This window comes from Acanthaster planci, linkage group LG11, assembly GCF_054643075.1.
Source record: "Acanthaster planci isolate LZ-2023a linkage group LG11, COTS_SCS, whole genome shotgun sequence".
Classification (NCBI taxonomy): domain Eukaryota; kingdom Metazoa; phylum Echinodermata; class Asteroidea; order Valvatida; family Acanthasteridae; genus Acanthaster; species Acanthaster planci.
The window spans coordinates 10745774-10772868 of record NC_141787.1 but is presented as its reverse complement, the minus strand read 5'-3'; the positions used below and the strand labels follow the sequence as shown (position 1 = coordinate 10772868).

Genomic DNA, 27095 nt, shown 5'->3' with positions numbered 1-27095 from the left:
AAAATGAAAACTAAAGGGATAAGAAGGCAAACAAAATCAACAAATGAGATTAAAGGGGGTGAAAATCTCCAATTTGCCAGATAAAAATCAACATTGACCCTTTTTAGTGTTAAATTTCTCAAGAACTCAGTTCCTAGATAGTCCAAGATTCAAATTGTGCAGTTTTTAGAAATTTGGGAATTGAGTTATATAGGTATTTATCAGTTCTGAGTGGTTTGACCCCCTAGAAATTTTCACCCCCCCCCCAAAATTTAACCCCCCCCCCCCCGAAAAAAGACCATCCAAACATTACAGTAACGATCAAATATCAACCAATCTGCTAAAGTTTCTCCCAGATAGTGTATCAACAATGCACAATTGAAAAATACAAAACAAGCACAGTTCACTCTAGGAATACATGTGAAGTATAAATTTTTTTCCAAATATTCTCACATCAGTCAACTACAGGAGAGAATAAACAAGAGGTTCCACATGTATAACTTTGCTTTTCCTGGGCTGATTGACAAATAGATACATCTCTCAAAGTCAATTTATCAAACTGAAGTGCTCTGACACCATCATTTGCAGGCTTAATGCTGTACTCTGAAACGGGTCACTTTGAGACTTTGAAAACTTGTCTACATGTAAAAGAATATCTTGCACCATTACCATATATAGGAGTACACAGCTCATATAATTTGAAGGTTTAAACATTTGTGCAATAGGTTAGAACTGAACAAGAAAAACTTTGAAAATGTTAAAATGAACAAGTTAAATTACCAAGTGAATGAACACCAATCTCCCCATAACTATTTTTTTTACATCAACAAAGACCTCACATCACATAATACTATACCAGGCTGATTTACAGTAACAAGTTGACTTAACGTTTAACAGTAAAGGTATAAATGTGCAGGGGTACACATTTATGATGAGCTGGTACCTGGCAGTATGGGTTGCCAATGGTATGAGGTTTGTGAAGTTCATCATTTATCATCTCATCTTCTGACAGCGTTTTCATAAAATCTGAAGTAGAATGAAAAAACAAAAATTAACTCCGCTTCTTTCCAAATTATGAGGTACTGTTGGCTCCTTTGAGTTGTATACATTGTCTTGGCATAGAACAACAGTCTTCACAACCAAGCTACGAAGTTATGAACACACAGTCCTTTCCAACTGTTACATTCATTATTTCCTGTTTATCAGGCATGAGAAAGGCTATTAAAATCTTACTTTTGAGTGAGAAATAGCAACCATGATGTACCATTGTTATCAACAGAAAATAGCCAGAGTGAGATATTCAGTACACTCAAGGACTTTCAAAGTCTGTAAAGAACAAAATGAACAAACTTTGAACACAACTATAAATCAATGACCTGCCCCCAGGGAAGAAAATCTTCATTTTACGTTTGTGCATTGCTTGACCAAGACTGTAAGTTTTGTTAGGGGAGAGGGGTTGAATGTAAAACATGTCTTGCTGGAACTCTGAAGGAAACAGTTCTATTTCTCATTCTTTTGCTCAAGTTGCTGATACATACATCAGTTTGGCAGTGAGTCAAGGAGCAGATCCATATTTGGATAAGGTGGGTACAAGACCAATTAAAAACACGAATTCAAACTGAGAGTTGTTTTATCCCCTTAATTTAGCATGCCCAATTTGGAACATGTTTCCAGTGCATGAGAGAGCGTTCTCAAATGGACACACCAGAATACTCCATGTGAGAATACCATGTACGTGTTTCCCTGGAAGGTTTCTGATCCTCATATAGTGGATACTTGCTACAGGAAACTGGACAGCTGTGACGTTCTTCATGTCTTTTCAACAACCAAGGGACGCATGTCACCTTAAGTGACGCTGAAAGTGCCATTTTATCCTCAGGGGGGACAGCTCTTCCCCTCCCCCAAACATCACAGCAGTGAGTTCTGATACACAGTGCAAAGGAATAAGCTGGATTATAATTACCAAAGAGCAGTGTGACCCCGGTTTAACTTTCTTACAACATTAACCTTTGGTTTAAGAATGTTACTACCAGACATTTGTTATGCATGCAGGTACATATCCAATTTCAATTTCACACCTATTCCGTCCATAATTTAAAGGACAACTGGACCATTGGAACTGATGATACTTGGTAGCCCCACACGACAGAATTGTATCAATGAATCAGTAAAACTTATGCTCACAAAGAAATGGAGACCACAATGATACTTTTCAGGGAAGGGAATACGGGAAGGAAAAAAAATGAAGATCTTGGAACCAAAAACCACATGTATGAGGTGGTCTGCTGTGGGGTGCATGCATCACACCGTACTTACATGAAGCAACTTGCATTGAGGACAGGTTCTCAATCACTGACATTACACTATTTACCATCAGACATAATAAGATTTTTTAAGATCTGGCAGAATCTACCGCCTTTCAGTGTACCAAGTCAAAATGAGTTTGAGCAACGCAAGTTGAATCACAGGCAATTCAACAGCAAATTCTTGAGAAACATCACATACATGTAAATCCCACTGTTTAACAGTCTTTGCACACGCTAATCAAGACAGATTGACATATGAATGCTGACCCAAATGTAAGTTCCAAAAATGTACTCTCCATGTATTCTTGCATGTATGGAATACCTATAAAGAATATGTTCAAATGTTGTTAAAGTTGCACTAATAAAGGAAACTAACAATATCTGTACTATCAATCTTTGTCCACATAATTTATATCAATTTAAATCAAGAAATACACAGAATCACCAAGAAAACAGCGTAAATGTAATTGTATCAATGTTTCCAAAGGGAATTTGTCTATCTATAAAATCTCTAGAGAAGTACCAATAAACATTAAGTGCATAGACAAAGAACAATGTACAAAAACATTAATCCCATTAAGTACAAGTAATTTGAAAAACCAGAATTTTGGAACTTGAAAGTGCCCTCACACTTTAATCACATTGTCTACAGAACAATAACATCTGATTTTGACAAGTAAGATACCTTTACGGTTTCTTTTGTGTGGTTTATACATGTGCCAAGATAACTCCATCAGGACTTCCCCTTGCTGCAGCATGTGTTATATATGCCAACACGTACAAAGGATTAAGGTTGAATGCACATAGAAACCACAGACAGGTCACTTGAGGGGTAAACTTACAAGACACTTCTGACTTTTGACTCTTCAACATTTGTTCACAAAAAATGGATTAGCCCGGTCCAACCATACAAAGCACACTTGGAATGTGGAATCTTGTAAGCAGTTAATCTGAGTTCCAAATTGAAATACAAGCATGACATTTATACTTCATACCAGATGTGAATAATAGTATTTTTCACTGCTTGTGACAGTACCGTAACTTTTTGGGTCCATTTCCGACCTCAGAATGATAGTTTGATGGCCCCCAGCCCCCCCCCCACACACATCCGGTAACTGATTAAATTTTAAAAACATTAACCATAACTGTTATTCCAAATTTTATCATGATGTGATGAAGGTTATTAACCATCACAGCTTTCCCTAAAACTGTGTATTTTCATACAGTTTCAGTTCAAATTAGGAAGGCAGTGATTGCTACTGCCCCTTAAGAAAGGAAAAGCAGTGTGACGGAGTGGGTTTTTTGACGTAAATACCTTTTGCTGAAAATGTTTGAAAGGTTTCAAAAAATCAATTCATATCAAGTATTCTGTCATGTAAGCCAACACTGTCCAATGCAGATTGCTTAAGCTTTTAACCCTCATTCAATACAACTACTTTTATTCATTAACCCTAACCCTCCTCAATCCTTCACCTGTTGGAGGACTGAGGAGTGTTAGGGTTAATGTTTTTTTGCTTTAAATACTTTAAAATTCACCTTAGCTAAATAATTGAATACGTTTTAGATTATCTTTGCCTAATTTGAAACTAGTTATTGGATAGAGGAAAAATTAGTTACCCCTCGGTAAAAATCATTGAGTCTGACTAATGCACTTGCCCGGTTTAAAAACCAGTCTTAAATGCCTTTTAAAACCCATCATGTGACTGGCTCTAAACCAATCAACAGGGGCAAACTGTCTGAGGTATCTATGAATTAACCTCTTCGCGCCGGGATGCGGCTAGAGCTGCCGTAAAAATTGAGATCCTCAGCCCGCTTTTCAGCTATTATTCTCGGCCCACGCTCGAGCGAACACGGTGAAAGAAGGCAGACCCTGGCTCTTGTATATATGGTGATTGGCCTTTGTGTGTAACCCAGAAATGAAAAGACCGAATTTGCACCATAATCACCAGCTTCACATTAGTCCCCACTTTGAAAAGAGGCAACGGGAATGTGAAAGTGTGAGTAGAGCCTGCCACCGAACAATCAGCCTTTTCACTGTGTAATTCAAAGTGTGCAGAGCACGAAGGGCAACAAACCAAGAATGTGCGGTTTGGCAGGTGGCCTTCATGGCCAAGCTGAGGCTGGAATTCTTGGAGTCGGCTTTTGGAAAGAAATTCCCGTGGTCAAAGTTCAATACAATACACATGTGGACTGGCATTGAGGTCACAAGTGCACTTCTATGCAACCTGAGGGACTGTGGGTCACCAGAAAAGGGTTCCATTTCACGAGGCCAAAGGAAATAGGACCCTTTTCTGGTCACTAACAGGCCTGAGGGGGACAAGGGCATGCACAAGTAATCCAATTTTTTTTTACTTTTTGCAACATAAGAAATAAAACTTATCTGAGTTTTAGAACTGTTTTAATTCAACAATACAACTTATACCGCAGTTCAATCAACAAACATTTAAAAATAAAATCTAGTTTCCTTAGATGGAGTTTTTGAGTTACTTTTCACCGTTCTCATCATGTGAAGGCACTGTAACCAGTAAAAGTTGAGTCTCTGCATGACCAGGCACTAGTTTCTGGAATTTGTGCATGCATGATGTATCGATACATGTCCAATTCAGGTGATGTAAATTTCATGTTCCAGCCTATTGGTGAACCACATGCGACTGTATTTCAGCCAACCAGGACAAAGAACCAGCAAGAGGTGTGTTATAATATACATATAACATGGTTTGAGGGTAGATTTTTTTTTATTTTTAGCTGCCCGATGTATCAGAACTTGACATGAACTTGACTAGTTCTTGACGGAACTAGTTGTTTTTCAAATTCCAGTACAAATATTTAGGGAAGCTAGTATTATTCACCTGAAATAAACCATGATACATTTGTTTTACCATGACTCATACGTATTCAGTTGCCATTAAAATATTGAAAGCAAGGCAAGGTGCCATTACCTGGGCAGTTTAATTTATGCACATCATTCGTGTGTAGTCTGGTTTGCATGTGCGTACTGTATCCAGGCAACAGTTTCACTTAACTGGGGAACAGTTGGAGGGTATCTGACCTGTGTATGGATCCTTGCGTGCACACATGGTAAACAGCAAGAGCAGTGGCTGCAAGCGAATGGACTACTGACAATTTGGCTCGAAATCATGCAAATGTATAAACAGTGTTATAGCCTGCCATGTTTTAGTGCAGGATAATGCAGTAACGGTGAATGGAGGGTCTGAAGCGACCAGACTTTCGCGAGTCACAGCTGGGGGTCCAGGGGTCTGCTTAAGGGGACTCTAGATCGCTTTTTCATTGAGTTTTTCTTAAAAGAGTTCAAATTTTTAGAATTCTTCCAGGTAGAAATATAAAATTTTCACAGTGACTAATGTTTTTTCTGGGATTTTTAAGGATTTTTGTGCCGGTCGGTGGGCTGTTTCATCAAGCTTAGTGCCCGACGGTAGAACACTGTGGTGGAGATCCCCGCTGGCGTAGGTATAACACTGTGTTTTAAGGTGCAGCAATATGTAGGTCAGTACTGGTGTACCCTATACAACAGACCTATGATGGTTTGCATACATATGCATAATACTGCACTACTGGACACATTCCAGTTGTAAGCTCTTGCTAATACACAATGCTCAGAGTGAAATTCCATCTGTAATGCAAGAATAATTTTACACGATACTCTCTCACTCACACCCTGAAAGATATTCTGAAAAATAGAGTCTGGAAACTGTGACATCAAATCTGAGAATTTGGAATATATGTTGCATTCTCGGTGCTTTTATTATAAGGGACCTTGTACTCAACACTGGGGAAATGGGCCACAGGTAAAGACATTGCAGTTTTGGTCCACGTTGTTTCACTGTTGTTTCGGGTCAAGTCCACAAAGCTTTGAAAACCAAAGATCCCTGAAAATCAAATGCCTGGTTTAGCAGCCTTTTGATAAATTCAGGTCTGTAGAGCCCTGTCACTTCTACTTTGAAGCTTGAAGTCTCAACATTGCCAGAGAATGTGCCAGTAGTATATAAATGTCAGGAATTCACAGCATTTTAGCAGCTTCCCTACATATCATTCTCTGATGCTGGAGTCGGGAGTATACATGGCTGTTGTCACATGGAAGTCTGAACTGTAGGGTGGGGCAGAGCTTCCACACCCTTTAGCACCTCAGGGGAGGAGGGGATGGGGGACACTTGTTGGAAGTACAGGGTGGCTACTGTCACTCAACTCTCAAACTGCAGGGTGGAGGCTTGGGGAGGGGCTTGAGTAAAAGGTACAACATAAGTAGGTAAGCAGCGTGGCTTAAGTAAGAGTGGGTGTATTTGTCTTGAGTATTAATACAGGTTTGTGCACATTCAGCTGAAAATGGTGATATGAACTACGGTTTGACTCTCAATATAATGAGCACCCTGATGGAAAAGACTGCGATAAAGAGCAAATTCTAAAGTCTCAAGTCTCTCAACATTTGCTTTTTGAGTCTATTGTTGGCCAGGTTCTGATTCTAATGAGTTGACTGCACATGCTATTTGTGCCTGGCACGTTTTTTTAACCCTAACACCCTAGGGACCATTGAAATCCTGCATAACCTTTTTTGGTTTAGCATATGTTGCCAAGTGAGCCCACATGAGCAGGCCCACAAAATACTGCCAGTCAACCCATTACAAATGCATCTGGTCAGATTATAGTGGCAGTGCTACACTTGCAACTAGGTGCAGATGGATTATTGTATCACACATGAATGGAACCACAGAATTACCTTTTGGTTGAGGTATTAACAAAAGCCCGTGTTTTTTCCATGTAACACTTAAAATGAAATTATATTCCCGAACATACTGATAAGTCATTTTGACTTCGCATGTTTTGCAGGATAACATTTAAATTGTACAAAAGGAGTTACCGAAGTTTACAAAGGTAAAAAGAAATTACATTGCATAAAATCCGGACTTCTCCACGAGTTGTGGGGTGTTAGGGACTAATTCCCTCCCACTGAATGAGGTACTGTATCTTTCCATCTGGCGTCACTCGCCTGCCAAGGAGCTGGTGTTTCTCCCCACAAGCCAGCCGCCCCTCGGCCCCGTAATGGTTCGACATGGATCTCTTCAGTTCTGCCATGGTCACGGCCCCATTCAGGCGTGTGGTGGCCAGTTTCTCCGGGCTCTCGCCCCTGGATGGTGGGTGGGAAATAGTCTTGGCAGCAGGTTGTGGGTTGGGGCTGGTGGGTGTCCTTTCCTTACTGGGTGTCGACGGGTGTAGGTGCTTCCGTTTGCGCTTCCAGCTGCCGTGCTTCCGGTGTCGCTTCAGGCTGTCCACACCACTGCCTTCTTCATTGTTATCATTATTGTTACTGTCCCCACTCTCTCCGTCAGCGCTCGCACTGGACTGGCCGGCCAGCACGGTGGTGGCCGAGTAGTCAGAGCCCGTGTCCCCGGACGCTACAGAGGAATGCTGGCTGAAGCTGACTGGCAGGGGGACGCCCGTGCTGCCAGAGTAAACAGTCTCAAAGGGGCGGATGGTGTCTAGGACTGACTGTCCCTCAGAGACTGGGGTCAGGTTGGCCAGGGCCATACCGCCACCAGAGTAACCTGTGTAGGACTGATTGAGACTGAATGCTGGTCTCGGTACTCCCTATGGAAATGATGCACAAACAAAATCCACAAAGCAGAAAATAACTCGACAAAACTAAACAAAGAAAACCCCTCAGGGAAAAAAGAACAAGTGTAACACAACCCAACAAAGTCCAAATCAGTGTACCTTTCTAGTTCCCCTTACATGGTCAGGATGCTTGTGTCAGAGAGAAATGCACACGTTTGGTCTTCAATAGACATTTGGTTAACAGGGGTTAACGGACCACTTTGTTTGCATCAAAAGCCACCAGCAATTTCTTAACTCACATCTTTAATTGCTTGCTCAAACATCTTCCTGGCATTGATGCTCCGCCTCTCCAGTTCCTCCGGGGTTTCTGCTACACTTTTCCGTTTCCTTTTTGCAGGTTTTAGAGGGACAGGTGAGTTGCTAAATGGTGAATATTGAATAACTGGGGTTAAATCAGCAAAACACTACACAGTCACACAAACAGAATATTCCTTTCATTTCACACTGCCCTTCTTGTATTGGAGAAGCTTGATTTTGGCAGCAAACACACGATACACAATCTACCGTTACATCAATGCTCTTAATTACCGGTAAATATGGAACACACTGTACAACACATCCTGTCAAGTTGGTTTTTTCTATGATCATTTTCGTTTCGAGGTTTTGATCATTTCGTTGTCCTTTGGACTTGACAGAGCACTAAAGACTAAGACGTATTTTTCACCTAGGTCCCTTTATATACAATACAAGGAACCTAACGCCAACTCATTTCTCATCTGCATACCTTTCTACTGGTATAAAGGTCATGACCTTACGGCCTGTCATCTTGAGGTCATTCATGACCTCATCCGTGATCTGTCCAATGGCGGGTAGAATGATTGTGGGCGGGATTGGAGGCTTTCTGATCCTCAGTCCCCAGATGTTCTGTTTCTTCTTCACCTCCTTGCCACAAGCAAATCTTTCAAGAGTGTTGCAGAAAGGTATACAGAGAACATCGTAAGAAACCTACAGCCAACTCCAGGCTTCCAGAGCTACTGCCATGTCTGTTAGCATGTACACACACATTTGCAACTAGCAAAGACCCTGATGTAACACTGGGTACAAGACAAATCCAAACAGAAGGAGGGCCTGAAGTTTCGACACTAGCAGAATCTTTCTCAGAGGCAGAGTGACAACTGGACAGAGACAAACAAGCAAGCAGGGAATCAACTAGGTACAAGATTTGGACCATGACCCAACATCCCACAGGGTGACTTGCCATTGACAATAGACTGTCCAGTATTTACTTTTACTGGTGCAAATTGCTCAGTAAAAGTATTCTCTCTGGTATTTTCCAAAGCCAGACTTGACTTAACCTAGACTCCAACCCCTGATGCTCTGTGGGACACAATTTTGAGAGGTAACTCTCTTTAACACAGACAGTTCTGGTACTGTTTTGCTAGTCTGGTTCCCTGAGCTGATCATGTCTATGTGTCTTTCATGATGCATCAGGTCAGGAAACCAATGCACCGCTCTTTCAAAAATTCTCTCAAGCCTTCTTGTGAATGGATTTTTTTGCAAAAAATCATATTACAGGAGGATTACTGTCTCTGGACAACAGTTCCCTATAGGAATTGTAAGAAAAAACTTTTCAAAGTGACATGATGGGACTCAGCAGGTGCAGACTTGTTTTGGGCTGTGGTCCAGAACTTGTGCCTGAGTTCAGCATAAATGGGCATGTCTACAATGTCTGTGGAAGGTGACTCCAACCACCAGTCATGACTTTCATAAGTGCTGTAGCAAGTACTTTGGCTTCAGTCGGGTCATGTACCAAGAAAAATACAATGGGCTGCTCACCTTGCTTTTGAGCTGTGTAATGCATCTAGAAACCGCTCCTGTTTCTCTGATCTCGTTGTAGCACCAAGCTGGGAAAAGAAACACAACAATCTTTCATTTGTAAAATATGGATGAAAAACTGAGTTTCATATCTCAACCAGTTTCTCAAGCATTAAAAATACGTGTAATGTGTAAATAGCAGAACCAGAGACGCAAATTATAAAAAAAAGTCAGGTTGGCGTAGTGTTTCTTTCCTCGCCTTCAACTTTTGGGGGCCGGGGTTCAAATCCGGCTCGGTCCACATGCGGATTGGGTTTCAGTCCCTGAGTCCGTGGGTTTTAACAAGTATCCAGGATTTTCTTCCCACCTCTAAAACTGAACATTTCTTCATGTCTTCTTCATTCATTATCATCCTGTAATTGGCGCTATATGTACTGTTGGATGAACAGTTATAACTACATGTAAATATGAATAAATGATTGACTTTCTTTGTACCAGTCAGTCAAAGGGGTGAGAATGTATGTAAAGATGAGGTAAGTGAAGAGATGGTTTGTTGTGAGGTATATGCTGCGGTGCTCTCCTACTCACATGTGACACTTGGAGGTTATACCACTGCTCTGTCAGGTAGGGGATGATCTCTTCCTCAAAGTCGTAGTACTTCTTCCGATGCATTAATGTCAAGTTGTAGAGAACTAGCTGGGCCAGATCTTGCCTGTAGGGAAAAACGTCGGACAATAAAGCAAGAAGAGCTTTGAAGCTTTTCATGGTGAATGTAGCAAGTATGTGTAGAGGTTTGCGGGAGCACCACGCAGGGTATGTCGTTTATGAGTGTGCGGTTCTGAAAAGGACCCGTTTTTTTTTCATAAAAAAGACATCCTGCAGCAAACCTCTACACTAAAGGAACAAGGTTCAGACTGGTGAAGTTCTTTGAACGAACCCTGAGCCCCACTTACCAAACTGCATGCATAAATTTCATTGATACAGAAATATTTAGTTTGAAAACAGAAATGGATTATGAATCAAACATAATCTTAGTGTCTTGTTTTTAGTTCCCATTTTAATCTTAATAGCTCCTAAAAATCAAATTGGTTAACTGTACTTTGGGCTGAATTTTTCATGCAATGTGACCTTCAAGTGTATGGGTGTACTTATTCAGACTACACCAACTTGGGCTCATTTACGATTGATTGATTGATTCTAAGTGGTGCTTAGAAAAGGAAGCACTGCCTCAGATCAGAAAAAGCCACTGCTTTCACAATTTCAGTAATGAAAAAAAAAAGCAACACTTAATGCTTTCTAAACCTGGCAACTTTATATTTGCTGAATTTTGGAGAATGCAATGAAGATTTTGACAAGGTACGTGACCTACCACTTCAAAGGCAGTCTCTTCAAGTATTCTGGCCCGGCATTGCACACAGAACACACAAAGATGTAGAACCTGGGCAAACGATAAAAGAAACAGTTGATGCTTTCTGAACATGAACATGTCCTGTGGCTTTTTTAAATTTTGGATATTTTACATTTGTGAAATACGAGCAATGACACATTGACCAGGTCTGTTCAGAGGAACCACGAAGTTTCGCTAACATTCAGCTGTGCGGTGTGCCCTTGCAATGTGACAGAGCTTCTGCTTCAGAAAACCCCATCAATCTCTGGTCCTTCGGAGAGGCTACGAATGGTTCGACAGAGGACTATGACAGAAATGCCAGAGTCCCTTGTGGGAGACAAACTCTACAGAGTGACCTCTTGAGAAAGCCTGTGGCAATCACTCAACACAGACGGTGTCAAATGGCAAGGCGGAGAAATTTGCTGTCTATGTACACCTTACAAAGCAAAACAAGAAAAGTCTAATGCCCGAGTGGTTATCAGTTGGTATCTGTCTGGCTACAAGATACAGGTCCAAATAAAATAAGCCAAGATGGAAATTGAACAAGGTTGACAGCACTTTGTAGAGTTCATTAGTGTTTCCCATGCAGACGCTAAAAGCTCCCTTTTGATAATGACCCCCAACAATGCAAACTAATGCCACAAACTACCGGCTTACCCATCTCCATACAACATAGGCATCTCGAGGCACTGTACACACGCTGAGACAGAAAAAACAAACAAAACACACATTTACTAAACCTGAAATAAGTTTCATAAGTTTTTGTCAAAAACAGAGGAAGTTTTCATATACTCGTGCCGCTAGTTAAGATCACTCTGGTACACACTACGTTTTGTTCAAGAGAAAAAAATTCACTTTCAAAAGGGGAATTCTATCAATTCTGTTTGCTGGTGCCCAAGTACATATCAATCAACCCTAAATTTCGCTGAAAAAAAACAACATCGGAAGGATATCAAAGACGGGGCCAACTTGCCTTCATGAAACCACTGCATGCACCTGCAACACCGGAGCATTTTTAGATACCACCTGCAGCAAAAATTACATGTATCGTTAAATGCACGATTACCATTATGGTGCTCAAGCAGATATATCATATTCAAGCAAACAAAATGAAGCAGGTAGAAGGAATTAAACAGTGCCATGTTGTAATCTAACAATATTTGTCACAAGCCTAAATACAGCATTTGCCCATAAAGCCTTCAATATGTTCTTAGTCCAAACACCAAAATTATAAGATTTCTCAACAAATTAAAATGCTTACAGTCATAACCGACATCAGTAGGGGGCTATATCATTAGAAAGGTGTTTTTTTTAATGAGACTCCTAGCTCAGAATTCAAACATTTCAATTCTTTCCTCCACAGTGAGGTGGAAGATTAAGAGAATGGAATTCCAGCTTTTACGTGTTAGACGCTGATTTACAAGAATACAATTTCCAATCACATCAATACTTACTCCCCCGGCCCACCACAGTAACAATAACATTGTTCAGTGTTGGTCTTGTGAGCCGAGTCCCAATGGAGGCTGTCCAGCTGAAATGAAAACAAAACATTCATTTGTGAACCAAACATCTTCTGTTGAGTAGAGGAAAGCTCACTCGACCATCAAAATCGAAAACAATGCAGTAAGAACAACCGTCTGCTCTATAAACTTCAAAAAATTACAGCATTGGGATTGTAAAGTACTGAGTTCATCAACCAACAGGCAGGTCGGGTGTTTAGACTGAATCCTGATGAAGAAACATTCCAGCTGTTGAATCCTATTAAACTTCCTTAGCATTCCTGAATCCTCCAATATGCTCCAGTTTTAACTTTCAAGAAACATCAAGCCCCAGCCTAAATTTATAGAGGCTGGATTCCACCTTACTCAATCCTGCAGCATTCTGGGCAAACCTCCTGGTGGATTTTGAAGGACCTGGGAAAACTGGGGAAAGAGACAAAGCAGACACATTTTTCTTCAGGAGGGATGCCGATGTTCACCTACCTTGTAGGGTAGAGACTGCTTCATTTCTTGAAACACCTTGGCTGTGGAAAAGGAATAATAAACACACAAGAGGTGGTGGAAAACGAAGTGACTTAAAATCTTTTCGCCACAAACAAAAATTGTTAAATACCTATCTGGCCTTGGTAAACACAAAGTGATATAAATTTCGGCACTGAAATTAAACAGGTGTGAGAATTTGTCCTCGGAGGGACAACGCAAGTTTTTGAGCTAATGCAAACATTTAATGAACTGGATAAGGTGCTGGGGGTGGGGTGGGATAACAAACACAGCGGCAACTGTCTTTCATTAAATTTCCAGCATCAATACAAAGGTTTCTCACCTCCTGGACCTTTCTTCAAAGCGCCCCCAACCTAATGAAAAAAATTACAAAACAGTACCATTCACAAAATTCTTAAACCCTATAAAATACTTCAAAAGATTAAGCTCATAAAAAGGAGGCTTTTATTTCACTTAAATGTGGATGCCGCTTTTCAGAAAGTTAAGCACAGGTGAAAGAAAGTTGAACTCAAAGCAGCCAGCAACAAAACAATTTCTTCCTGAAGAAGATTCCCCCAGCAGAAGTGGAAAGCAAGGCAGTGGCATAGCTAGGATTTTGCTAGGGGGGGGGCACAAAGGGGGCACCAGCATTTTATGGGGGGCATCAGCTTTCAGTAGTGTGGTTTTTGGGTCCAAGTTTTTGTTAGCCTTGTTCAATATCCATTCATCCGTTTCTTTTTTTTTTCAGTGGGGAGGGGAGCAGTGTCCCCAGGCCCCCCTGTGGCTACGCCACTGAATCAAGGATGTTGAAATTGTAAATTGTGCCCTACAGCCCATTATCAATGATTTTCTTCTCCGCATTTTCCAAAGGTTTTCTCTGGATCGGTGGAATTGCTGGAGATTTGACGGACCTTGGCTGAGTTGACAAACACACATTGCCTGCAATGCCAGGACTCGTCTGGGCAGAGGAGTTTGTGACTGTCGATGGCTGGCTGATGACACAATTGATGGTAACCTGTCCAAGAGAACATCAGAAAATGTCAAAAATGACGGCATTCTAACACTGAGGCAATGTGGAATGGCAGACTGCAAGAGCAGCACCATTTCAGAAACACTGTTCCGGTCTTGGAACAATACTTGCTTTTGTAAGTACACCTGAGACTTTTCTTTCAGAAAATGTAATGGGTGTAACCTCCTTGCAAGGAACATATTGGATGCAAGATGTTCATGTGTGCCACACATGCAAATGATTTAAGTGTACATAAATGTCCAATTTTGGGGGGCTGAATGTACACCAATGTAGTGAAATGTGCCTCATCTTGAACTGTACGCTAAAGCACTTTAAACGATCAAACCAAGGTTTAAAAACGGGGAGGACAAGACATTTCAGAGTGCAACTTTTTCAGCTTTGAAAATCCTAAATAGCGCCTGCAGAATATATCTTTTCCTTTGGCATCGTTTTTCTTCTCAATTTGTTTTGGGGGGGGCAAATTCAAATGGAATGGAAATACCAGGGTAACGGCATTGTCAACATTGTTCGTTAAAGTTGAGATGAAACATGTAGCGAGAAGTGTGTCGCACCTAAACCACAGCGATCACAGATGACTATCTCATTGGGCGGCTCTGACTGGTCGCCCTCACAAACACAGCAGGTTATCTCACTATTAGGAGTTCGACCTAGAATGAGAAAAAGAGAAAACAGCTCATACAAAAATGCTCCCCTTCCAAAAAACAAACCATATTCTTCATTTTCTTCAATTTGATATGACGACATTTCACGTTTGAATTGAATTCTGCTAATTCCTTTGACAGTCTTTCTCCTAAATTCTCAAGAATTCTCTAAAATTCTACAAGCACTAAAATGACCATTGACATCTTGTGTTACTTAATTACTGGGCCATTGCAGATTAATTTGTTCACATTTGTCCTCACAAAAACTATGTTTCAGTTTTGGATAATTTTATGTCCCGTTTTCGCTCACATCTATTGAGTTTGTGGTAAATTCAAACACGGAATTTCCAGAACTGAATGGATAAAAAGTTAGAATTTGATGACTCTAAGCCAGAAGCCACCTGATGCAGGAGCTGACTTAAGGCCGGTTCATACTCACTGTGTATTCACTGTGTACACAGCACGAAGGTCTATTTTTAGGTGTCTGCAGTGCGTGAATGAAAGCGCAGTGCATAACAAATATGTGTACCTTTGCACCCAGTTTGTGAAAATAATGGATAGTGCATAGGCACCAAATGTATGCGTATTCGGAAAATTGAAATTTTAAAACTTTTTTCGGATACGTACATGCAGCCGAGACTTGAGAAAAGATGAAAGTGTGAACGTCAAATGCAAATGCAGCGAGTATGAACCAGCCCTAACCTTTCTGGAGGTGTTTGAAGAGCACCCAGTGCTCCGATTTGTCTTCAAAGATCACAAGGCACTTCTTCTGGTGTGGAATCACCTAGACAGAAGAGAGGAGAAAAATTCAGACTCCTTGAAAGATTCAGAGCTTTTTTTAACCATCTAAGCGACATTTTCAGTGAATGGAATTTTTTTTAACTGAGGGTGGTTAGACAACCAGATAAATTAGATGGACTAAATTTCTTTTGTTTTTATCAAATTACACCTCCAATCTATTCCTTACAACTCTGTGGTTCAGTATTAGGAGGCAAGCTCGCTTCACAAAAAAAAATTGAAATGGCAATGAATGGTAAAAATTGCCATTAAAATATGATTGGTTCTCTTTTAAAATGCAGAGTAAAAGACATCCTTGTCACAACTAATTTTCCTTTTTTTTTGGTAGTCCAGAAAAACACTTCAATATTGAGTTGGAATATTGCTGGAAGTTATAAAATGAATAATGATAGTTTTTAAGGTTGTCATTCTTGTTATCTCATGTGACCATGACTGACCTTTGACACTATCCCCAGGTATAACAGACCGTCATTCCAGCGAGCAAGCACGTCCAATCCAACCACAAACTCACAGTCTTTCTTCAAACTGTCTTTTTTCCCCGATGAGCACCCTGCGCCTTCTGCTTCACTGTCTGACTGTTTGACGGCATCCTCCGCAGGCCCCACCTCCTCGCCAAGCAAAGTGAAGTTTACCGGATTTGGAGGGAGCATCTTTTTGTCGCTAGCGATGCTGGACGCTGTGCTTCCTATTTCGGTCTCCAGCACAGTGTTGTTGTTGTCAAAGATGGGCTTGCAGTCTGTCTGGATGATAGTGGCTGTCCCGGGCAGGCTTGGGTCGGGCGCGGCTTCTGGTCTCGGTTGGGCTTTGCGGGGTGAGGATTTCTCCATGTTGACAGTTGGTCTAGAGGTACAGTTTGGGTGGGTGGCTGAGGAGGCCTGGAGGACACAACAAACTCTGCGTAAGAATGAAAGAAGATATTGCTTCTATTTAGGCTGTCTTACATCATTACTTTAATCCACAGGTTTGTCAGGTGCCTTCTTTGTTCATTTAAACCACACATAATTCCTCAAAATGCGTTAGGATGAAGAAATTTCAGAGCAGCATGGTGAGTCAGCCTCCAGTAGTCATAATCATGATCCTGTGCTGTGCCTACATGCATAGTCCAAATCTCAACAATGCGACCAAATTTCAATTCTTTTTTTAAATTTTAATTTGAACAACAGAAATTAGAGGGATGACTTTGTGACATTGGGTTTGGGGAAAACCTCAAAACCGACCATGGGAAAGAGTTCTACACAGACATCCTGTGCACAAACCCCATGAGAAGTACATGCTTCTCATGTCCATGGTTATGAGAGATGGATTTAGTTTTTATGAGGTGTTGGTTCAATGCCCACTGTACTTGTAAGCAAACATGTGCAACACTATTTACGCCAAAATTTGCAACTTCATGACATGTCATGACACCAGACAGAAGTGGACAGCAACAGTGCCAGTGCAGTAGGAGGCATATCAACACAAAAACAAACCCTGCTTTTCCTCATTTTACTGGGTGCATCGCCAAGGGGGAGGGGCGTGATGGGGCCGGGCCCCGAGCCCCTCTAGCAGAACACTGCCCCCCCATTGGTAAAAAGCATCAGCAAAAATATATCGGCTAGGCCTAGGCTATTTTGTACTTCCGAGGCCCCTATTATTATGCCTGAACTTGGAGCTGGCGACTGGGCTGCACAGTCATAACATACTGACAGTTGACCCAAACTAAACTACCAACTTTGGCCTAAATAATTGGGGGGGGGTTGTGAGGTCAGGGGTGAAACAATTACTCTGGTTCTGGATTTTTTCTGCCTAGGCCAATCCTGCATTAACATGAAATACAATCTGGCACAATCGCAGCTCTGTTACGTAATACCAGTCGTGCCAATCCAGACCACTGTGCACGCGCCCAACGAAAACAGACCACATGGTGCAGAACACTGTACACAATCATGATATTGATAACTTGACCCGACCAACGGTCACTCGTTCTCGCAGAGGAACTAAATGGTTCGAAACCGGTCCTTGGCTGCAGTCTAATGCCCCTATAATTAACTCAGAATGATGTAGGGAATCTGGGTTAACAGACACATGACTCCCAAAGTGTGCTTCTATCGAAAACCCACCAAATTTAGGTGAAATTCCAGCGATGCTATCCCCTTTTCCGCTTGTTTCCCGCGAAAATCCAAAACCACGACAGGTTGGTCGAGTTCATCGCCCAGAACTGACGCGTCGAAAGAGGGCGCTCAACGGATTAAACTGCTCAACAAAAGAGTGCTCCGCGTCACGTACGGGAGCATAAATGAAAAATTATTGCATTCTCGATGAAATTTTTTCGATGTGAATTTACATGAGATTAGTCATAAGCATAGACAGAATCGGAAGACTAATCACTAAATTTTTGAAGTCCTGAAATCGAAAAAGAGCTTGTTACAGTACTATTGACAACTCCACTGCAGTGACTGCAATCACTTATTCATGGCTGTCCACGGTCACTACTTCCAGGGCATTTTGCAAAATCCCGGCCACACCAAGTAAAGGAAACATGCAGAAACCAAGCACATCCTGCAGAGAATCTATTTAGCTTCCCAAACTGGGCCAAACTTCGGAACAAACAAATCACAGTAAAGGGTGTTCGGCCATGCCTTGAAAGTGATTCAAAATAGAAAAGTGAATTTTTATTTGACACACTAATGGACTTGATCCCTTTACCAATAAAGAACACCCGATCAGGGAGGAATAACTTACTGAATGAAAATGAAAATCCCCACAGGATAATCAATTTTCAAAAATATATCAACTGGTTTTCAGTATAACCGCATGTTTCAAAATCCAGTTGGAATAGTTTCATTAACAGGATAGAATTCATACACTCTTGCAATTATGCAAAACCCTGAATAAATGGATACTCTTAAAGTTGCTTTTTCATCTTTAAAATTGTGACCTATTCAACATCTATAAGATCAGTTACATCCTTGGTGCATCATTTCCATATAAAAATATTTTAATTAAAAAAGTACAATGTATCACCATAACACCAAGACAAAAGTCCTAGACGACCACAAAATACTATTACAGGAGAGGAAGGAGATAAATACCCAGATGGAATACTATATTGCAAGTAAAAATATATTTCACAGTTTGTGAAAATGGTCCAAGATGTGATACTGACCAGACGGTCACATTTTAATAAAAAAGATTTTAAATCAACTTCATTGCAGGCATTTGTCCCTAACATCTGATCTATTTAGAATATGACCTGCCGTCTAGTTGTTTGAACCTATACACTCCAAAGAAACACATCTGATGTGTGCGAACCAATTATATTCAGCCTGCCATCAGCCTGTTCATTGGTCTACAGTTGTCAGCTGGCTCCTATCACATCAGGTAGACATGATTGAATTGAACACAGATTTTAGGACACAGACTGTGCTCAAATGCAGAATGCTTTATACCAAAAACAGGTACCATGGAATGAAAATTGCAAACATAATTCACAGGGAAGTCACTCTGTAGTGATTATGATGTGTTATGTTAAGAACACAAAGGTGGAGCTGACATCTATGAACTTACACGATCAAGAAATGATCTACGAACTTGAAAATGCAAGTATTGCTTAAAGAAGCTTGTAAAAAAGTAAAGTATTTGTAATAGTAGGCACAAAGAATATGAAATAAAAGAAAAAGTGTTCTGATGATGTCTTTTAAGCAAGTAGGCAAGTTATCTTGGTATCCCCAAACCATCCAGTCTATTACCCGGCAATGTATGGCTGAATGGATTCATCAGTAAATAAACACAATGTAATACAGCATGATATGAGGGCTAATGAATAAAAGGAACCTTTGGTTAACGCAGTGATTGAGCCAATGCTCCAAAAGTTCCCAGCCAATGGCTCCTGCATCACTTACGAAAACTGCATTCTGGCACAATGTAAGCATGTGCTTTTCACACATCCTAAGATATCAAACGTTTATGAGCTTTCAACACAAGACAACTACATGTATGAATGTAAAACAAGGAAAGTAAATAACTCAAGGGTGATTTGAAAGAAAAGTTCAAAAATCTGCCTAAAGGAGCGAGTGTTAAAGTTCGTCATCCGCATGGGCCTGTTTCTTCTTCTTTTTCTTGACCTTTTCATCCTTGTTCAGCAAGTCGTCGTGCGCCCAGAAGGAGGTGGGCTTGCCCGTCACGCCTCTCTCGCGCGCAGCAAAGGCCGAGAAGGTGGACAGGCAGTTGCCAATGTAGTGGTCAGCTTTGGCCAGGATAGCCAACTCCACATGTGGCTCATGCTTATCGTACTGAAGAACCTTTACCTATTGGAAGAGAACAAAGCAAGAATGATTTTTTTTAATTCAAAATAAATAAATTTCATTAAAATCAACGGGGAAGGTTGTGGCTTTATGTTCGTAAATTGAGGAAGGTACAGTGATTGGGTCTCAGCAGAAGTCGTGAATGGTGCTGGGTTGGTAAACAACCTGAAAGATCTTCATCGGTATGTGAAGGCAGGGGCATAAAGTACAGAAGGTGGGAATTGGCTGAGTTGAGTAAAAAACAAATTTGCTAATTTGACATACTTCACAGAGAGCATGTACATGCAGCAACAGAGGAGGAAACCAATCCAAGCTCCCACATTACTTTTAAAACACATCCACATGAAGCAAATCAACAGCATGTAACCATTTTTTCCCAGTGATCATCTTGAATATTCCATAATCTACCTTTCTGCAGGTGACCAATGACACATTTTGGTTCTTTTACACAGGAACACCAACTATATCATAAAATAAACAGCTCTGTGTCAAAGTGCCCCTCCAAATTTGTAACAGAGATACGGGTAGAAACTTTCACAAAATTGCTGCTGTGTGGCTTGTACCTATGTGAGAGACCCTTATGGGCATGACCGCAATCAGAGAAAACTTAGTTACATGTATGCGTTTCACAGCATATGTGAGTGAAGACAGTGGCCACAAAGCAACATACAGTGCTCTTGTATAGAGTCCACATAGTGGCTAGGCACTAACCCTATCAATGTAGAACTTACCTGGTACTAGACTTCGAAGCATATGGGAACGTTAAGTTTAACATAATCCTTGACCAATCTTGGTAAGAAGGCAGCGGTGGTGATATAATATATCATCACCACTGCCATCACCTTGTTGGGTTAAGCATGGTTAGGGTTATGACTCATTTTCACAGAGTTGGTCATTATGACTTATTTTCACAGAGTGGGTCACATATTATGTGACCCACTCTGTGAAAATGAGTCTGAAGTCGCCAGAGCCATTTTTTGAGTTTTCATTTGTACTAGAAAGAGCAAAGTGAGTTTTTTGTTTTGATGTATCGCTCAGTTTGGCATCCTGATGAAAGTGGATACTCCATGGTGAAAAATGCTGTGGGTTCCTGTTGATTTACACTGTGCAAAGTTATTCTAAAGGACATTTTACTCCAAAGTGGCTCTGGCGACTTAAAGACTCATTTTCACAGAGCGAGTCACATATTACTCCTTCCCTTCTCAGTCTAGTACATATTCCCGTAGAACCTCCACAGTGGATTTTGAAGTAAAACAGTAAAAACATGTAGTTGGCTTTAACAGATTTACCTTGAGGGGCTCTAGCATGTTGGCCAGAACTGTCATCATAGGGTCAGCATCAGCGGCTACAAACACTGCCTTGGCTTTGATCTTCTTGACCCGCCTCCTGATCTGCCTCTTGACCAGGTCGGCAGGAGGCAAGCACATATCCTTGGTGACCTGCCCATGCTCGAAGTGGTACCCCAGGCATTGTGGTGAGCCGAAGAGATGTCTATTTTTTTCTTTCCCTATGTGGTTGTCGCAGACATTCACCTATAAACAACCATAAACAAATGAAAGTTAAGCATTGTGTTTGAGAGTTACATCTTTGATTACTTTGTTTTTTACTGATAAATAGAGACGCAGTTGACAATTCCACGCTCACAACAAAAGTTATGGATTGTATTAAATCTTATGAATTAGATGATTGCACATCCACACATTTCCTAACATATTCTTCCGCTTGGATTCCTTATCTAGCCAGATTCAAAGGATATAGTGAGCATGCCTTTGAAAAACATGGCCTTTGCCCCTTCTCCAATTACCAGCACAAATCTTTTCATCACTTTTACAAACCCTTAAAATGTGACCGAAGGCAGCGAACAAATGCTATTTTGCGGGCTGTCTACTGATCAGACTTACCCAGTCTAGGCCATTCCGCATGTGCACCCCAAGGAAAGGTCCTTCAGGGATTTTGGTTGCGATGAAGTTGTTGGCTTCTTCCTCTATCATATCTGACCATACCAGGTACTGGTGTAGGTGGACGTTCTGCTCTAGCACTGGGAAACTCCCTGGCGCTCCGCCAAATGCAAGGACTGGGAACTCTGAGGCTGGAAATCTAACAGAAGAAGTTATTCACTGCATGGGCTTCATTCACGAGATGGCCATTTTGGATTGCACTTCCCATGTGCACATTATTTATAGAACACACTGTAATGGGAAGGAGACTGACTATTTTGTTCCAATTACAAGTACAGCCTCGCTTTCAATATTTTTTTTAATCGACTGATAAGGGTGATATGACTTTTTTTTCTCCCTCACATATAAAGTTTTTAGAAAATTTTTACAGGGGTTGCGACACTTTGACTCAAGATGGCTGACTTGTGAAAGGGCTGATGGTGCAAGGCAAATATCATGAAGATGAGACATCTGAGATGTTGTTGAAATTTCAAACACGGATTTGTTATTAAAATGCAAAAATGACAAAGTTTACTTTTCATTCCATTTCCTTGTATTTGAGTTGGAGGGGTCATAGCTGAGCCCGGAGCCAAAGGCCACATAGGAGTCAAAGTCAACATTGAAGTTGTCCCAGAAGGGGCCAAACGGATTACCCTCCTTCATTTTGCAGGAATTGGCCTCACGAAATGTGTGGCAAAAACCTGCCAACAAAAAAAGTAAAGTGACAAAGAACATCACAACACGATCACAGCCAACCATTTGTCCATTTAAACGGTTTTTTATTTCATCCACCGCATTAGTGGAAAAATCAAATTCAGTCGATATTTTTGTAACATGAGTCAGATAGTTGTTGACTAGACCAGGTGGAGAAACCATCTGAATGTGTATACTGAAATGCTGAATTGACAAGTAACATTTCATTTGGTTTATGTCCTAAAACTCTACATTTAATTTGCTCCTACAGTAGCAATCCTTTCAGAGTTGTACCTGTAATTCCTTTTGTTCTCTCTGTTTCCGAATGCTCAATGGTAATCTTTCCTTCCTCAACAAGTACCAACAGATATAACACTCAATACTTTTTTTCCTGTTAAATTTCAATGGGTGGTTAACTATGGGTGTAACTATCTACCATCGTGTAAATATGCCCAGATCGGCCTTTGTGTGGAAAGAGGCATCCGATAAGGACAACTTTGATAAAGGTGGTGAACCGTATGTTGGTAAAAATTGTTAGAAATTAACAAACACTGTTACTTGACTTGCCTGTACATTTCACCCACCTTTCCTCTGTCCACGAGGCCACACTTTGGGTGCAAGTTTTTCCATGAATATTTCCATGGTGATGACTCGGTGGTATTTGGCCAACGGCTCCACTTTGAAGTAGGTATCAAATGGGATTTGAGACTGGAAATGATGACACATGAGTTTCGTGTTAGTTTTGCAATTAAGAGCAGTTCTTTTCTTGACTTAGGAATTTGCACCACTTTCTTTGCTAGAATTTAAAGACAAGAAAGCCTGCTTGGGAAGTTCATCCTACACAGCCTGTTCTTTCCACATGGCACAACGTGAGTTGCCTTTCAGGCTGTTAAGAAGATGGCCTCATTTATTTATGACTTAGAAACTTACACGCAACCTTGAACAAAAACTGCATGAAGTACATATGCAAGTAGCTTCCCTTAAAAGTCACACAGCTCTGTGTTTTTAGAATAGGATGTTTACAATATTTACAAAGGGCGTGCTCCTCTTTACACATCTGGAAATAAATGGGTGGAATTTCATGACGATTCTAATGTGCCAAAGCAGCTTGCTAAGCTTCCGGGAGTTTTTCGTAACAAATCCAGTTGACATTTCAAGCATTATTTCATGAACATAATAATGTTCATGAACGGTTCTCAAATGAAAATCTTACGTAACTATACCAATGATCAGCGAAAATTTTATATGCTTAACCAGTTTGAGACATTGATAAAATTAGTCTGAAGGGAATGTTATCAAGAAGTCGAACATACATTTGTACAAGTACGTGTTCCTCTGTAACTCAGTGAATATGTCAGTGTTGTAAAAAATCCCTTATGACACAAGCTAGAGTGGCAATGGCAAAGGCTAAAACCTACAGTCACTGGATACTTGATTTGGACATGGCTTGACTTACTGATCCAGGCTTGCTCCCTGGCTTGCCGTACTCCACCCAAGGAGGCAACACCATGGTACGATCAAGATTCTTAATGAAGGCTAGAGCACCAAGAAATTGGTCTGCCTGGTTCCCAAACCGACCTGAAATTAAATGACCTGACTATTTTTAGGTAAATATACCGGAAATGGGGCAAAAACAGCCCTGAAGTTCGTGTAGTGATGATGTGTTTAGATTCAAGTACATAAACATAATGTAGGCAAAATTTTCAAGTGAGAGTGAGTTGAAATTGTGATCTCTTTGAAATTAGTAACACAAGTTCAGACATGTTGCTGAAAACATCGTTTAACTTATTTCTGTAATTTTTAACTTGAAAATTTAAGTCCGTTAACAACTTCCTTCAATAAATGTTGCACATCTATTTTGTCATCACCATCAATGACAGAATCATCAATCCATGAACATATCAGGACGAACACAAGACCTATTCAGGACACTCACCCATGCATGGGCAGTACACTACATAGCCCTTGGGGTCCACTGTTGGGTTTTTCTCAGCAGACACCCTTTGAACCACGAGGCGCAGCACAAAGTGGACAAGAAAAATCCAGTAATGGACAGCCAACATCTTTATGTTTTTGCCTCTTGATTCTTTGAGGAAAAGTACATGTAAGAGTAAGTCCAAATTCAACTTCAAATCTGGTACGGGAAAGAAAGAAGAAGAAAATCCTTCAAAACAGCATTACTTTCATTTCGCTTCAATCATGGCAATCCAACCTTCCTACTCTGACACAAACAACAGATTCAGAAACAATTCTCCTGCTTTCAAGAGAGGTTGACGAATTTTAAATATGACCCACTGTGGACCCTGTGTCATATTTATGAATGCCAAGAAACTTCAAATCTTCTGAGAGATGAGAACAACAGTCGTTAAAACGATCAACAATACTTAATAAAACTTTATGCAGACCCAAAGCTGCACGGACAGTTTGTGCAGGGTACATGAACTCTCTGCCTATTTAGAAACTATCCAAAGCTGCGTTCTGCTAAGCAAATAGTAACAGGTGGCCCTCATGAGGTTGATGCATAAATATCAAACTACAAATCAATTATGTAAATGTACTTCTTTTAGTTTGCTCTGGAATTGTGATTGTGTGGGCAGAATAAAAATGCAGCAACAGTGCACTTCAGAATTTATACCGACTTATACAGAATCTTGTCTGAAGATTTGGGACTCTCAATATTGTGTATGAGAACCTAAAACTCGATGAAAATTCAGCATGAAACACTTGTTGTAAGAGAATAGACTTGTCACCAGTGATTGGAACAAACTGTTCGACTTTAGTCCATGTATTGCCTCTATCAAATATTGACAGTGCAAAGACCATCTGTCATCTATACTCTTTCTGTTTCTACACATTCTCTCCAAAGAAATGCAACCAGACGAATGAATAGAAGTTCCTTTCAAATACCCAGACGTAAATGAACTAGTCTTTGACTTCAAATTGGAATCACATGGCTGCACTCTCCGGTGCAAAAAATACCAAAGAAACGTCTCTTTTAAATACTTGGCTGGTGAAATAATGGGGACTCTGTTTCAAGGGGGGGGGGCTACCATATGACACGACATAGGGGGCAATATCCATGATTGTTCATGATAAGATGTACATTTGTATATGTACATGTATTACGTTCACGCAGAATCTTACATTTAACCCTCCCTTCTTACTCTTGCTGATAAAAATTATAATTACCAGTTCCTATTTGGAATAAATATTCACTGCTACCTTTGCAATTTGCCACCAGAGGTGCTATGAATTTAGTCAATAGCATCAGTCATGACTCAAGTCCAACCATTATGTTCACTTGACTCAAACCATTTTCAATACGGGCAATTCACAATAGTGCGCCTCCAAGAGTTTGCAACGCGTTGGCTAATCACAACTCGCAAAATTTGTCGACCCTTTCCAAACGCGCATTGGGTCGACAAATTTCGCGCATTGTGATTGGCCATCGCGTTGCAAACTCTTGGAGGCGCACTATTGTGAAACGCCCGTATTCCTACACTGAACTGGTAAATAACCCGACTTAAGTCAAAGCAATCACTCGACTTTTCAGTGTCACAAAATTCTGTAACTCATAAACATGGCAAAACAATATTGCAAGTCTATTCTAAATGTCCTTATACTACAGCCTATTACCTCCACAGTCATGACAGTCATTGATGGTATTAACAGGCCTTTAAATTGCCCTTTTTAAACATTTGAACATGAAAAGGCATGAGCTGAAAGGCGATTTGTTGGATCCTAGTCACTATTTGACAACATGTAAAGGTATGAAAGGCCAGGATAGAAATTAAAAAATGCCAACTGATATCTACTTAATCCTGGCAGTTACTCTTTACAAAAATCACTGCAAATATTGAAATAAAACACAATTTGCCGACTTCCCACGGTGACAGTCATGTCATGACAGTTGATTTCATAGGACACCATGTGCATCGATGTGCATGTTAAGCATAAAAATTGATTCACGATAGCAACATTGCAGGCCATCTAGCAAGAACAACAACGGGCTGGTCTATGATTTATGTTACGCCCCAACTAGGCCTATACTATAGCATAAGTCAAGACTATACTACTACTAGTGCTGCAGTTGGGCCGGCCAAACTATAGTTGACCAATGTCTGTGGGAAATGTCTCAACATTATCCAACTTCCAAGTCAATGTGTCTCATACCTGACACAATTCATCTGAAATGTGGCATCTAGCCCTATGATCGATGACATGGCATTTGTGAATATGACTTTAGCACATGCTGCATGGGCACATCATGCACACAGCTCTCTGCTGTACATGTACGTATGCTAGCTAGTTCAGTAGTTGGGCCGGCCCAACTGCATGAACTGCAGCACTCTAGTTGGGACGGGTCCAACTATAGTTGGGACTGATGCTATACTAGTCAGGCTAGTTGGGCGTAACATTTGTTATACTTATGAATAAGAAAGAAACATTTAATGTTCTAACAGTAAACTTTCTTCTAAATTTAATGTACCGGGTACCTTCAACAACGGCATGGGCTGCCGGCCTTGGACGACCTCGCGTGGCCTGTGATATGTGGAAGTACATGTACATATACATGTAATGTACATGTATTGTACACGTACATGTACGCCCCTACATGTATGGTACCTAGTCCCTGCGCCTCTCACTCAAGCCGTATCTTGATAAAAATGTACACATTC

At 40.7% G+C, this 27095-nt stretch overlaps 2 protein-coding genes across 4 annotated transcripts; both read right to left on the bottom strand.

The window, feature by feature from the left end:
* Positions 1 to 320: 320 nt before the first annotated feature.
* LOC110988578 (metal-response element-binding transcription factor 2-like) lies at positions 321 to 17695 on the bottom strand. The gene is made up of 16 exons (XM_087143406.1): positions 17603 to 17695; positions 15941 to 16378; positions 15408 to 15489; positions 14616 to 14711; positions 13946 to 14049; positions 13378 to 13408; positions 13038 to 13078; positions 12510 to 12586; positions 12029 to 12081; positions 11713 to 11755; positions 11038 to 11106; positions 10257 to 10380; positions 9690 to 9757; positions 8638 to 8811; positions 8153 to 8273; positions 321 to 7886 (listed from the first exon to the last, which is right to left on the bottom strand). Exons 2-16 carry the CDS (start codon positions 16328 to 16330, stop codon positions 7227 to 7229), a joined length of 2133 nt encoding a protein of 710 aa, XP_086999532.1. The 5' UTR covers positions 16331 to 16378; positions 17603 to 17695; the 3' UTR covers positions 321 to 7226.
* A 427-nt stretch (positions 17696 to 18122) lies between these two features.
* Positions 18123 to 27066, bottom strand: LOC110988579 (GDP-fucose protein O-fucosyltransferase 1-like). Of its 3 annotated transcripts, none has more exons than XM_022252247.2 (8): positions 26913 to 27066; positions 24353 to 24502; positions 23873 to 23994; positions 23001 to 23124; positions 22259 to 22424; positions 21688 to 21883; positions 21076 to 21318; positions 18123 to 19789 (listed from the first exon to the last, which is right to left on the bottom strand). In XM_022252247.2, the coding sequence occupies exons 1-8, from the start codon at positions 26989 to 26991 to the stop codon at positions 19559 to 19561; spliced, it is 1311 nt and encodes a 436-aa protein (XP_022107939.2). In that variant the 5' UTR covers positions 26992 to 27066; the 3' UTR covers positions 18123 to 19558. The 3 variants fall into 3 exon arrangements, with proteins under 3 accessions (XP_022107939.2, XP_022107938.2, XP_086999493.1); XM_022252246.2 differs by having other exon boundaries at positions 24353 to 24550; positions 26913 to 27046; XM_087143367.1 differs by lacking the exon at positions 26913 to 27066 and having other exon boundaries at positions 24353 to 24550.
* Positions 27067 to 27095: the final 29 nt, after the last annotated feature.